The following is a 13,376-nucleotide window of genomic DNA, read 5'->3' on the forward strand; positions in this document are numbered from 1 at the left end:
GGGTCCCCCAGGGCTCGGTCCTCGGGCCCGCACTGCTCAACATCTTCATCAGCGACTTGGACGAGGGGGTAAAAAGCACCTGTTCAAATTTGCTGATGACACTAAGATGTGGGGGGATGTGGGCACGCTGGAAGGGTGCAACAGGCTACGATTAGACCTAGACAGGTTACAAGGGTGGGCGGACGAGAACAGGATGGGATTCAACACTGACAAGTGCAAGGTGCTGCACCTGGGGAGGAACAACCGGCACCATACCTACAGCCTGGGGAACTCCCTTCTCGTCAGGGCAGAGGCAGAAAAGGATCTGGGAGTCATCCCTGATGCCAAGATGAACACGGGCCAGCAGTGTAGGGACGCGGTCAGGAAAACCACCCGCACCTTGTCCTGCATCCACAGATGCATCTCGAGCAGGCCCAGGGAGGTGATCCTCCCCCTCTATGCGGCACTGGTCAGGCCGCAGCAGGAGTCCTGCATCCAGTTCTGGGCGCCGCACTTCAGGAGGGATGTGGGCAGCATGGAGAGGGTCCAGAGGAGGCCACTCGTATGATCGGGGGACAACAGGGACCTACGAGGAGAGGCTACGGGACCTGAACCTGTCCAGCCTCCACAAGAGAAGGCTGAGGGGGATCTTGTGGCCTGTTACAAACTAGTCGGGGGGGACCAGCAGGCACTGGGGGGGTCCCTGTTTCCCCTGAGCACCGCCAGGAGTGACCAGGAATACCGGTCACAAGCTGACAGAGGGCAGGTTTAGGTTGGATATCAGGAGGTGCGACTTCAGGGTCAGGGTGGCTAGGGTCTGGAACCAGCTTCCAAGAGAAGTGGTGCTGGCTCCTGCCCTGGGGGTCTTTAAGAGGAGGTGAAAGGGAAAGGCCTTCAAGTGAAGAAAGGGCTAAAGAAGGAAGAGCTGATTAAACTCCTGTGCAACAATGATTCAGCCACAGAGCCACCTTCATGCACGTCAACTCCTGAGTCCTCCCCAGTATTACATCCCCGCACGTCAAGTCTGGGAGCTGCTGAGAGATCACCCCCTGCGGCAGAGCGCTCCCTCAGACAGCAAGAATAAAGGGAGGCGTCTAGTCCGTCAGTGGCAGAGGAAGGAGAGCCTCTCAGGGAGGAGTCCAGGGAAGTCCCTGAGGGTGACGGTGCACTCCCCGCAGGAGCCCCCGAACTCTCTGCTGATGGCTTAGCCGGGCGAGAGGAGTTCAAGCAGGAGGCTCTGGCAGACCCCAGCCTGGAGGACCTCCGGCAGACGGCTCAGGAGCAAGAGAGCGAGTTTACCCCAGAGAAGAGGGAGCAGGAGGTCTGGGATAAGGGACTTCTCTACCGGTTGTGGGTGCCCAAGAGCCGCGCCCAGACCGGGGAACCCCATCGCCAGATCATAGTAGCTCGCAAGTACAGACAACGATTGCTCTCCATGGCTCACGATTTACCGTGTGCGGGTCACGTGGGCAGGGAACGGACACGCCAGCAGCTGCAGGCAAACTTTTATTGGCCCCGAATTGCCCAGAATGTGACGGACGACAGCCGATCCTGCGAGACGTGCCAGCGGACGGGCAAAAGCAGGGACAAGAGAAAGGCTCCCCTTCGGCCCCTCCCGATCATCGATCAGCCCTTCCAACGAGCGGGGATAGACGTTGTGGGCCCGCAGAGGCACAAGACCCGGAGAAGGAAGAAATACGTCCTGACTCTAGTGGACTTTGCCACTCGGTACCCGGAGGCAGTTGACCTGACCTCCACCGAGGCAGCAGTGGTTGCTGATGCCCTGACCAAAATCTTCTGTCAGCTGGGTTTTCCCTCCGAGATCCTGACCGATCGGGGTGGAAACTTCCTGGCAGAGGTGACGAAGTGCCTGTGGGAGTGCCGGGGGGTGAAACACCTCCAGACCACAGCCTCCCACCCTCAGACAAATGGGCTAGTGGAGAGGTTCAGTGGGACCTTGAAAGGGATGCTAAAGGCCGATGTGGACTCAAACCCCAATGACTGGGATGAGAAACTGCCGCAGTTGCTCTTTGCCTCCCGGGAGGTGCCCCAGGAGCCCACGGGGTTCTCGCCAGTCGAACTGATGTTTGGGAGGCGAGTTCGAGGTCCTCTCGATTTGGTGAGAGAGGAGTGGGAGGGGAAAATCCCCTCCACCGAGACCTCCGTGGTGGAGTATGTGCTGAACGTTCGTCAGACCCTGACTGACATGATGAAAGTGGCACGAGAGTCCCTGGGACGGGCCCAGGAGAAGCAAAGGTCCTGGTACGATGAAAAGGCGCGCTTGCGTACCTTTGACCGCGGTGATAAGGTTATGGTTTTCCTGCCACTAAAGACAGACAAGCTGCAAGCCGCTCGGGAAGGTCCTCATGTTGTCCTGGACAAGCTGGTTGATGTGACCTATGTTGTGGGCAGGAGTGGCAGAAAGCCTGAGACCGTTCATGTGAACATGCTTAAACCACACTTTGACAGAGGGGATGCGGTGCTCTGGATTTCCTCAGTAGAAGGATCACCCGAGGACCCGGAGGAGCCGGTCATGTCCAGTGTCTGGGATGGGGAGGCAGGAATGGAGGAACCGTGCCTGCCGGACCACCCGCCCTCCCAGGACAAGGACAAGCTGCTCACAGCACTCAAAGACTTTGGGACAGTGTTCTCCAACAAACCAGGTAAGATGGACCTGGCGGTGCGCTCCATAGACACGGGCAGCCATCGCCCTGTACACTCCCGACCGTACTCAGTTAACGAGAATGTGAAGCAAGCAATAATGCGAGAGATCACAGAGATGGAGGGGTTAGGGGTAATCCGGCCTTCAGGGAGTCCCTGGGCCAGCCCGGCGGTGCTTGTCCGGAAGCAGGACGGGCCCATCCGGTTCTGTGTGGACTGCCGGAAGCTGAACGCTGTCACCACCCCGATGCACACCCTGTGCCCAGGATGGACACTTTGCTTGATCGCCTGGGCCGTCCAAGGTCATCTCTACTCTCGATCTGTCCAAGGGATTCTGGCAGATGGCGCTGGATCCGGATGCCGTAGCCAAGTCTGCCTTTACCACCCCGGTGGGACTACACGAGTTTACAGTTTTACCTTTCGGTATGCGCAACTCTCCTGCATCCTTCCAAAGGCTGATTAATAACCTGCTACAAGGGTGCGAGCAGTTTGCCGTGGCGTACATCGATGACATTGCCATCTTCAGTCAGGACTTTGAATTGCACCTGAGCCATCTGACCACCGTGCTAGGCAAGATCAAGCACGCTGGTCTTACCGTGAAAGCCAAAAAGTGCCAGTGGGCACTACCCGAGGTAGTATATTTGGGACATCGGGCGGGTGGAGGTCATATTGCTCCCTTCTGGGACAAGAGCGAGGCCATCAAGGACTGGCCGCCTCCACAAACCAAGAAGCAAGTCGGAGCCTTCCTCGGCCTGGCCGGATATTACAGACAGTTTGTCCCGGGATTCGGGGCGACGGCAGCTCCCCTGCACGAGCTGACCAAGAAGGGCAGCCCTGACCCCGTGGTCTGGAGGCCGGGGTGCCAAGAAGCATTCGACACCCTAAGGGCCGCCCTGGTCGAACACCCGATCCTGAAGGCACCGCTCTCGGATGAGCCCTTCTACGTCGCCACGGACGCCTCCGACGCGGGACGAGGAGCCGCACTCCTACAAGAGCACCAAGGGACGCGGCACCCCGTGGTGTACCTCAGCCGGAAGTTAATCCCTCGGGAGCGAAACCTGTCGTCTATGGAGAAGGAGCGTCTGGCGATCGTGTGGGCACTGAACACGCTGAGGCCCTCTCTACGGGGGCAGCCGTTCACCGTCCTACCGGACCGTGCCCCACTGCGGCGGCTGCAGACGATGCAAAGCCCACTGCCAAGCTGCAGCGACGGGCCCGGCAGCTTCAGGAGTTCGACGTCACCGTCGAGCACATCGAGGGAAGCCAGAGCGTGGCCGCAGACGCCCTGCCGCGGAAGGACTCGGGGCCGTGGGCTGCACGGACGCCCCCGGGGGGCGCTCGGCGCCGGGAAGGTGGTCGGGCGCGGTGAGGCGGGTGGCTCAACGCGGGAGCGCCCCCTACTGGCCCCCACCGTCCCCCAACCGTTTTCATCGACCTCCACTGGACCCTCTCCAATGTGTCCACGTCGTTTCTGTGGTGCGGGCTCAGCTGGACGCAGGACTCCAGATGTGGCCTCCCCGGTGCCGAATAGGGGGGAGCATCACTGCCCTCCATCTGCGGGCAATGCTCCTGCCAGTGCAGCCTCTTGGCAGCAAGGGCAGCCTGTTGGCTCCTATTCAGTTTCTTGTCCTGTGTCACCCCCAGGTCCTTTTCTGCTCTGGACTAACATACCCTGGTAAGCAAGTGACACTTTCACCCCTGAAGGCCCCTGCTGCCAGCTTGGACTGCGGGGCTAGAGGAATGGATGCCGGAGCAGAGAGGGGAATGCCCCAGGCAGGGCAGTGCTGGAAGTCAGACTGGAGCATCCTTTGGGACCCTCCTGATGATCGGTGCCATGAATCCATCAGTCCTGGTTACCCAGAGGCGGGTGAGACACTATCGAGGTGCTTATCTAGGCTCGGACTAGTACCCAAATGCCTCCTGCATGTTGTGACACAGATCGACTAGGTGCCGGGTTGTTGGTTGTAGCCATGCTGGTCTAAGGACATAGGCAGGCAAGGTTTAGGTGGCACTGTAGCACAGGACCATGGAATCACAGCTCCCGTCATCCAGCCCCAGCACTGGTGCAGGACGCACTGACCCTGCCCCAGCCCAGACGGATGCTATCCGGCCTCTGCTGGGAACCCCAGATGACTTCACAGCCCCCCTGGGCTGCTGGTCCCACGTCCTGCTGCTTTGACAGGGAGAAGGTTTTGGTTTTGATTTTGGTTTTGGTTTTGGGGGGGGGTTCCCCACCCCAGGGACATGCAGTTTAGACCAAGCACATACCTAATAGGGTTTGTGCCTTGGGGCGATGGAGTGGACGCAGAGAGGCTCCGGGATCCAGCTGCATGGAGCAGAGATGAGGCAGGCTGCTACTTCGAAGGCTGCCTGTCACCGCCAGTCCCAGGTAAACCTTCCCCTGCCCCACAGGTGCTGTCGGTTTAGGGGCTGAATGGCAATGCAGAGCCCTTCATTCGGCCATGCCTTCTGTCCCGCTCTCTGTGGCAAGACCAAGCGTTTAGCCTCTTCTGCACAGCAGCCTGGGCCTACGAGTTCCTCCTCGGGGCAGGTGAGTGGCATGCAGTCTATGGTCTGTGGTGTTTAAGCCAATTTATGATGAACTTCCAGAGGGATTTCCTCAGCTTTGACATCTCCAACTGGCACCAGGGAAACAGGCCATGGATGAGAGAGTGTGTTTTGCTGGTGTGAGGTTTCTGTTCCTACCAGCTCTTGTGGTTTCAAGTGGGTGGACATGGAAGGGGCCCTTTGCTGCCCTGGCAGGGGAAGTGAGACCTGGCTCGGAAGCAGATGTGTGGGGAGGTGGAGTGGGCGGTGAAGCACAACCTCAACTTCTGCTAGGTGGGAATGAAGCCTTTGCACTCTGAGCAGCCTTTGGGAAGTGCTGGCGGGGGCCTGAGTCTCAGAAAAGCAGCTGGAAGTCAGGGCTTGTGTCAATCCACTGGTCCCAGAAGAAAATAAAGGTTTCTTCTGGGGGCAAGATCCCCTGGTCAGCATGTGCAAGCAGCCCCATCTGTGCCGTGCCCAGCCTGCAGCTTGACTCACTGAGCCATCCAGCCAACACAGAAAGGAAAGGCTGCAGGGGCCTGGTCGGGTGTCCTGTGGAGGCCAACGCCGTGAGCATCCTGCCCAAGAGGGAAGGTTTCTCCATCCAGAAGTGCTTTTCACCGGCCCAGGGAGATTCAGTGTTTCCCCACTGTTCCTGAGTGTGGTGCAGGCGAAGGGCCGGCTCTGCCCCGAGCATCTCCGCTAGCTGAGATTTCATTAGGGGGAAAACAAACATCCGAGGGGGTAGCTGTGGATCAGGTTCTGATCCAAAAGAGGAGGTGAGCGTGGCGAGCACTGCAGCATCTGCCTGAGCTTGCAGGGAGCCTGCAGAGATCGCGCTGAGGGTCGCACTGCCCCACTCATTTCACTGGGTGCCTCACAAGCACGGCTGCAGCCAACAGCACTTCAACCTGGATGACCCTGTGGGAGCTGCAAACGCCGGCTGGAAACCCTCAGTTTGGGAGGGATGGACAATTGGCGAGGGTAGGGAGAAAGCCCCCAACTTGTTCCCCCTCAGTCTCCAGCCCTGGGTGGGAAACGAGGCTCCTTGTGTTCCTATTTGGCCTTTCCTTTGAGCTCTGGAGTGGGCATGTTGGTGGGATCCCAAAGCACCCCTGCACGGGGGCAGCGCTGGGAGCCAGAGAAGGGCTGGAGGGAGGGAAACTGAGGCAGAGGATGCACCAGAGCTGGGGCAGGTGCAGGTCAGCTCCTGAGGGAAAACAGCCTGAAATAGGAAGGGGAGGGGGAGAAGGGAAGCAGAAATATCTTGTTCCACCCTAGACAGAAAAGGAAGGACACCCCAGCAGGCTGAACAGATGATTTTTATTCTCTTCCATGGGTGGGTTGTGGGGGGACAGGGTTGCTAATGCTAATGCAGGGTTTTGTCACAGCTGTCCCCGTTTGGGGTGGGTTTGGCTTGGGCACGGGGGCCGCGGGGAGCAGTGGAGACTTGCAGGAAAGGGCAGGGGCAGGTGACAGGGGGTAGTGGGGTGAGGCGGCAGAGGCCAAGGCAGAGGTGGGAAGCAGAGGGGAGGGGAGCGCAATGTCAGCTCCCCTCCATGCCAGGGCACCTCAGGGGTTTTCAAGCCAGATCTTTTGAGTCTGGCTGAGGGGCCTGGGACGCGTGCAGTCACGTCACGTAGCTGCAGCCTCGCGGCAGCTTGGCTGCTCCAGCTACGCGGACCGAGCCCCTCCGTTCCAGCCTGGCATCAGGAAGGGCATGAGCCCTGCTCCCCAGGCCTGGGCCTCTCCTGAGGGTTGAACCTCAGGGGTGAAATCGCGAGCGCTGGATCCGTCTCAGCTTCCTCCTCTTGCTTAGGTCGGGCGGGTTTCCCTGGTGGCAGATCGTGTGGTCTCCTGTCCATACTAGCAAGCGCTGGACTTTGGGCTCAAGTCAAGCCTGCCCAAAGGTCACCTTACAGACCCACTGATGCTGCTGGGTGCAGTTGCCGTCATTCCATGTTTTATGAGGCGCTCCGTTTTGGAGATGAACGCAGTCCTCTGTCCCGCCTATTCCCTGGTTCCAGTTGTCTGGCTGCTTCTCATACCAAAACCTGAAGAGGAAAGGACATTTCCTAATGACTGACAGGCCTAGACTCCACTGATGAGAGAGGCTCCTTTAACTATGCCGTTAACTGTTGTCTATGTCCGCTGAGGACAGGACAAGAAGCCGCGGGCTGAGACTGCAATGGGGGAGATTGTTACGAATTACGCTCTTAAGGCCATGTGCAGTTCGCTCTAGGCTGGGGCAATAATCACACAGAGCAAGTATCCAAAGTCAAATACAGTATCTTTACTCGCTCGAGCGAGGTGCCTCTTTGAGAGAGGGACCCCGCCTACTAGTTATAATACTTTTTTATATTTTCTAAGTGCGTAAGCATTAGTTCGTGATTAGCTCGTGCTCATAAAAAGACCCAATCATCTATTAACTAAATCACTATTCTGTCCAATCAAGCGGCACCGTGGGCGTGAACACCGAAGTTTAGCTCTCGTGAATTACATGCCCCCTATATTTTGTCTCGAGATGTTTCTTTATCTAACAAAAACAAACCGTGCCCGACTTTCAAGGTTCTCCTGTTGACGAGTCTTCCCTGTTGACTGGATTCAGCTAGTTTCATATCTTATCAGTCACCCTCACACAGTACCCCTTTTCCCTCCACGCCGTCTCATAAGTGCTGTGTCCGTTTTTATGAAACGGAGGCGAAAGGACAAAGAAATGGCCTCACTTTTAGCATTACAAAGCCTTGCTTTAACCCTACGAGATTCATAGACAACAGAGATGTTCTGTACCCCGGAGCTTGGGGAGAACGGTCTAGTTTTGCAGGCAGTGGCAAGACACCCCTAAGGGCAGTGGAATCTCTGCCCGGGGAAGTCCTGAGATGTAAACTTGTCCGGGACGGTGTAGACCGGCCTTGAGCAAGGGGATGAACTAGAGCTCTCCTAAAGGCTCAACCAACCCAAGATTATTCTCTGATGCCAGGAGAAATCTCCACGTGGTTCCACCTCACTGCCTTTACCCCTTTGTGTACTTGGAGCCGTCCGCCCAGCGCCAGGAGCCTTCTGCCGCACGGTCACTCAGCCCGATCCAGTGCTTTGCACCTCTGACTTCCATTTCAAGATACTCCTACCAGACACAGATAGCAGCATTAGCATGACCTGGCTACAGGGCAGCAATGTCCTCACTGCCGTGGGGGAGAAGGGCTTGGCAGGGAGGCTGTTGTGCCGCGGTTGGGGAAGTCCCTGAGACATCCCTGCACCCACCTGCTCTTCCAAGGAGAGGACGGAGCTGAGATGTGAGTTTTGGGACATGCAAAACCGCTCGGCCTCCTCCCAGGACTTTTTCTCCTTTGAGAAGTAGTAGAGGTTCCCTCCGCGATGTCTCCAGCCTTGGGAAACCCTGGTCAGGAGGGAGCCTAAAGAGTCAGGTCAGGAGCATGAGGCAGAGTCACAGGCCTACAATGAGGGTCCTGAGGTGAACAGCACCCCCCGCATTTCCACCTGGACCCTAGGTGGTGGCAGTGGTGACCCCAGGCTTGCAGGTATGCTCTGGGAAGGGGGTCGGCTGGATGTGAGGCCCCACAAGGAGACACTCAGAGCCTGATAGGTGGTCGGGCGCGGTAGGGTGGGTGGCTTAGCGCAGGAGCACCCCCTGCTGGACAGCTACAGGGGGTAATTAGCCAGGGCAGAGCATTACATGAATGTGCCAATGCTTCCACTTTGGGTGGCAGCCCCAGCGGCAGCTGGTCGCCAGGCCAGATCCTGCTCCTGTGCCCATGCAGCCTGGGGCCAACGGGACCAGCAGTTTGGCCAAAGGGGACTAATTCTTCTCAGTTCTGGACAAAAGATCCTGCTTCAGGGCTTCTGCTGGGGCTTAAGCCCACCTCACTGTAGGAAGGTCCTGGGAACAGCAGGGAGGGGGTCAATCTCTTCACCTTGGGCCTGGCTCAGGGGTGGGGGAGCTCTTCTCCCTCACTTCAACCCTTGCCCTAGCAGACCTGAGTGCAGCGCTTGCCTCTGGTACTCACGGTGTTGCTCCTGGAGCACAGCGCAGGGCGAGACGATCTCCTCCCACAGGCCCAGTAATGGCTGAATTTCACCCACCAGCTGCTGGCCTAGAAAGGATGGAAAGGCTTCACAGGAGGCAGCCACATGGTGCGAGCCTGAGCAGGTCACGTGAGGTGATACCCAAACCAGGACAGGACGTGTGCGCTAAATGCTGTTCATGGCACTGCCATTTGACCTCACCATGCCTCCAAGCAGGGGCTCCCACTCTGCCACACCAAATACCAACACTGCCAATGACAGGCAAGGGCTGGGACCAGTCTCTCTTATTGGACCCACTGAATAGCTGGAAGTGGGGTTGGACAAGCATCACCTGCCCTTCCTCAGCCTCAGGCAGGGGCTGCTTCCTCTCAGAGTAGAAAGGAGAACCATAGTAGGTAGACAATGCCCAAAAACTGGCCTAACACCTGTTCCAGCTAACCTGTGGGTTGAAGAACAGGGCTGGGGGGGATGTCAGAGAAGGTGCTGAATAAGGGATGGATCACTCTGAGATCCAGTTCAGTGCTCTCCTGCTATAGCATCCACCCCGCCGGTGCTGGCAACAGGATACGGGGCTAGAGGGACCATTGGTCTGACCCCGCCTGTCCCGTGCTGCCGCTCACCCGTCTGCTCCAGGACAGACACGTTCACGGTGCTGTTTTCCTTCCAGAAGTCTCGGATTCCCTGAACCGCTTCAACCACTCGGTGCTTCTCCCGCCGCTCCTGGAAATCTAGGGAGGACGTCAGGGCAGGCTCGGTTAGGGAGAGGGGAAGGGTTGTCATTTGTCCAGAGGAGAATGAAGAGCCCGTGCCTGCCTAGTGACAGCACCCGTGAGGCTGTGTACGGTGACGGCCTGCTGTGGACTTCTCTACACATGAGCCAGTTGAACTGGCTTAGAGACTGGGAAGACCGTTTCCTCCTGGAGCCCCATTTATTGGTCGCCAGGGGCCTCACAACAACTCACCTACAACCCATGCTGTCCAGGACCATCTACAACAACTGAGTGCTCACAGAGCCGTTGCATCTGTACAGCTTCACCCATTTGCAGCTTCATCTACAAGGTGCTCCAGAGCCAGCTTCTCTAGGGACAGGGACATGTGGAGCAGTTTGTGTCCAGAACACAGAGGAGCAGAAGCTTTGAAGAAGTCTCCGTTCCTCCCAGACACACGGCTGCTTTGCAAAAGAATTAGTACTTCTTACTAAGGACACTAATCCCATCCCACAGACTCAGCCCAAGATGTGTTGCATACCATGGCTCTGCATATGAACAGAAAGAATCAGGTGAGGACTTCAGCTCTGCAGGGAGCCCAGCATTACAGAAGCCATTTTCTTTCCTCTGTGCCTTTCTCCTCTAAACCAGACATCCCTTAGGACCAAAAACATTTCCATCTGCAATATTTACGGCGCCCACAAAGGCATCACCAAACGCCGCAGCAATCACGTCTGTTTAGGATGGGGGAAGTGTTGAGCTATGGAGGAGACTGGAGGAGATGCAGCAAGATGAGATGCACAGCGACTATGACCAGAAAAGACCCACTGAATGCACCACGTGTAACAAGGCCTGAAGAGTTTCCCTGCACACTGCCAGCAGCGTGGACCAGCCCTGCTAAATGTCCTGCACATTTACTGGAACTGGGGTTTTCATAGTGACGTCTGATGAGCGCAGTGGTTCTGGCTCTGGGTCACTTCCCTTCCAAGGGATCTTTTCCCTTGACAGGGACTCTCCCCAGTGTTCACAATCTGGCCTGAAATCTTTGGATCCACACCTCGTTTTTGCCCCGATTCCATTTGCACTGACAAGGCTGCAAATCCCAGGAGGTGCCGCTGGGACTGAGTGAGCCTTGGCCGAGCGGTGAATGAGGCAGGGAAGCTTTCCATAGAAAGCAAGGTGGGATCACACTGTGCAGAGCTCTCACCCACCTCCAGCCCCACATCAGCGAGGCAGGGAACACCTGGCAGAAGGAAAGGCTACCTAGTAACCTGCAGGCAAAAGCAGCAGAGCACAGCGGGTTTGGGCAGTGGTAATTATGGTGTTTCCTGAGGGTTGATTGCTCCAGCTTGTGCCCAGTTGCTCTTTTTATATATCTAGCTTTTCTGCATTTACTGACATCCAGTGAACTAGTTTTGAGTCACCAAAGTTCACATCAAAGTTGTGTTTGGGACTGGTGCTGGACTTACACGTGGCCGTGACTCCACCAAGAGAAGCCGCGAGGATGCTCTGCAGCAGCAGGAGGAGAGCGTAGAGGACACGGGATCTCTTTGGAGAGGACTCGGGAAGGTTTCCTGGAACAAGAAGAAACATTTCCAGGTAGAGTCACACAATCGGTGTCCCCAGCACAGTCTGCAGTTGCAGTTCCTGTCCACACTGCTGGAACGAGTCAGGCCCTCAGAAGGGAGCACACGCGTGTGCCTACACATCACTCACCCCACCTGGGGGAACTGGCGTGTGTAAGACATTCCCAGACTTCCAGTACAAGAGACACGACCTCCATCACCATCTAGCCTGAACCCTGCATAACGCAGGCCGTGATTATTACTGCTTCACCTGGTATGAGGCTGACGGCTGAGGTTCTGCTTCCCCAAACGCTGTGGGTGTGTTTCTAATCTAGATACAGACATTTCCAGTAAGGGAGCATCCCCCTTCTGGCCTCGTTAAGCTGTGGTAAGGGTTGTCCCCTGGCCTCTTACACACTGGACCTTCTTGCTGCTCTGGTCATCCAGGGAGGTGCTGGAGTCTCCATCCCTGGAGGTTTTCAACACCCAGATGGACAAAGCCTTGGCTGAGATGACATAGTTGGGGTTAGTCCTGCTTTGAGCAGGGGGTTGGAGTAGATGTGACCTCCTGAGGTCCTTTCCAGCCCGAGTTGTCTAGGAATCTGTGATTCTAACTCTCCAGCTTTCAACGTCCATCCCCTGGGCCTTTCTCTACTGGACTCAAATCCCCGCTCTCAAAAAATCTCACTTCCCCAACCAGGTGCATAGAGCCAGATTTAGATCACTCTTACAAGGAAAACCATTTCTTGTTTGGTGGTTGGGAAGGGAGGGTGAAGGGCCCAGGCACTGACCAGACACAAGCCTACAGCTAACCCATGGGGAACAGTCAGTACAAGGCAGCCCTTTATGCCCCCGCCCAGGTCTTTGATAAAAAGATTAAGGGTGAAGGGCCAAGAATTGATCCCTGCAGGACCCTGCTGGAAACAGGTGTCTGGGGAGGGACCGTGGCATTGCTGGGACTGGGTGCTCACCTGGCCCCCAATCTGAGGGAGCCTTTTTGTTTTTAAACTATTTGGTTATACCCCCCCCCGGCAACCACAGGGGACCAGGTGAGGGGCTCACTGCGCAGTGCCTGGGTGCCTGCATGGCTCGTGTTTGTAGCACAGCCGTGTTGTGCCCTGTCCCCGGGACACTGGTCCTCACAAGCATGAAGCCTTCTAGGAAGAATAAGCCATGAAGCAAAGAGCAGGAGCCTCTTACCCTTCTTGCATGACTGGCGAGGGACGCCTGAGATGACCACGTTCTCATACACAGACTCTTCTGCCGTCACTTTCATCGTGCACGGAGGACCCAGCCGCCGTCTCCTCCCAACGGCTCGGTGAGAGTATCCTTCACGCAGAAGAATATAGCGACTGAGACTGTAAATGGGAAGTGAGTATCATAAATCCCCTGAAAAAGTGACACCAAAGACCTCTGACCATTGAATAAAAAATGCTACATCAGTCCAGTGAGACGTGAGAGCCAAGCCACACACCACATCCATCCTTGGGCCTCTGGCAGCACCAGCATTAAGTGTTATCCACGTTCACAAATTCTGGGTGAGATAAGAGCAGCACAGAGATGTTATAGCCTCACAGGGTAATTGGTCGTCTGTAGGGGGGCTGTGGACAGCTGCAGGCAGTGGTACTTTAGTAAACTTAGAAACCTAGTTAGTGAGATGCTGGAACTCAAGAGCATCAAGCAAATGGTGTCACGCCAGGAGCGTTGGAGGTTTCTTAAGGGAGTGATCCTTGGGGCACAAAAGGAGTCTATCCCCTTATGCAGCAAAGCCCCCCTTGGCTGAATAGGGAACTCCAGAAAAGATTGGGGGCAAAGAAAGAGATTTATAGGCAGTGGAAGCAGGGGGCAGCCGCCAAGGAGGCATACATCTCCC

General features: G+C 56.6%; 1 protein-coding gene across 1 annotated transcript in view; it reads right to left on the bottom strand.

Annotated features, from left to right (window-relative positions):
- Nucleotides 1–7,081: 7,081 nt before the first annotated feature.
- LOC149869885 (uncharacterized) overlaps nt 7,082–13,376 on the bottom strand; it is a 499,172-nt gene continuing 492,877 nt past the window's right edge. Inside the window, exons 7-11 of the mRNA XM_090034486.1 lie at nt 9,852–9,959; nt 9,213–9,299; nt 8,449–8,600; nt 8,205–8,311; nt 7,082–7,241 (exon numbers count right to left, since the gene is read on the bottom strand). Coding sequence (XP_089890612.1) covers nt 7,082–7,241; nt 8,205–8,311; nt 8,449–8,600; nt 9,213–9,299; nt 9,852–9,959 — 614 coding nt within the window. The remainder of the gene's footprint in view (nt 7,242–8,204; nt 8,312–8,448; nt 8,601–9,212; nt 9,300–9,851; nt 9,960–13,376) is intronic.

The sequence above is a fragment of the Crocodylus siamensis genome, chromosome 2 (assembly GCF_052110815.1).
Source record: "Crocodylus siamensis isolate JL-2025a chromosome 2, ASM5211081v1, whole genome shotgun sequence".
NCBI classification, from domain to species: domain Eukaryota; kingdom Metazoa; phylum Chordata; order Crocodylia; family Crocodylidae; genus Crocodylus; species Crocodylus siamensis.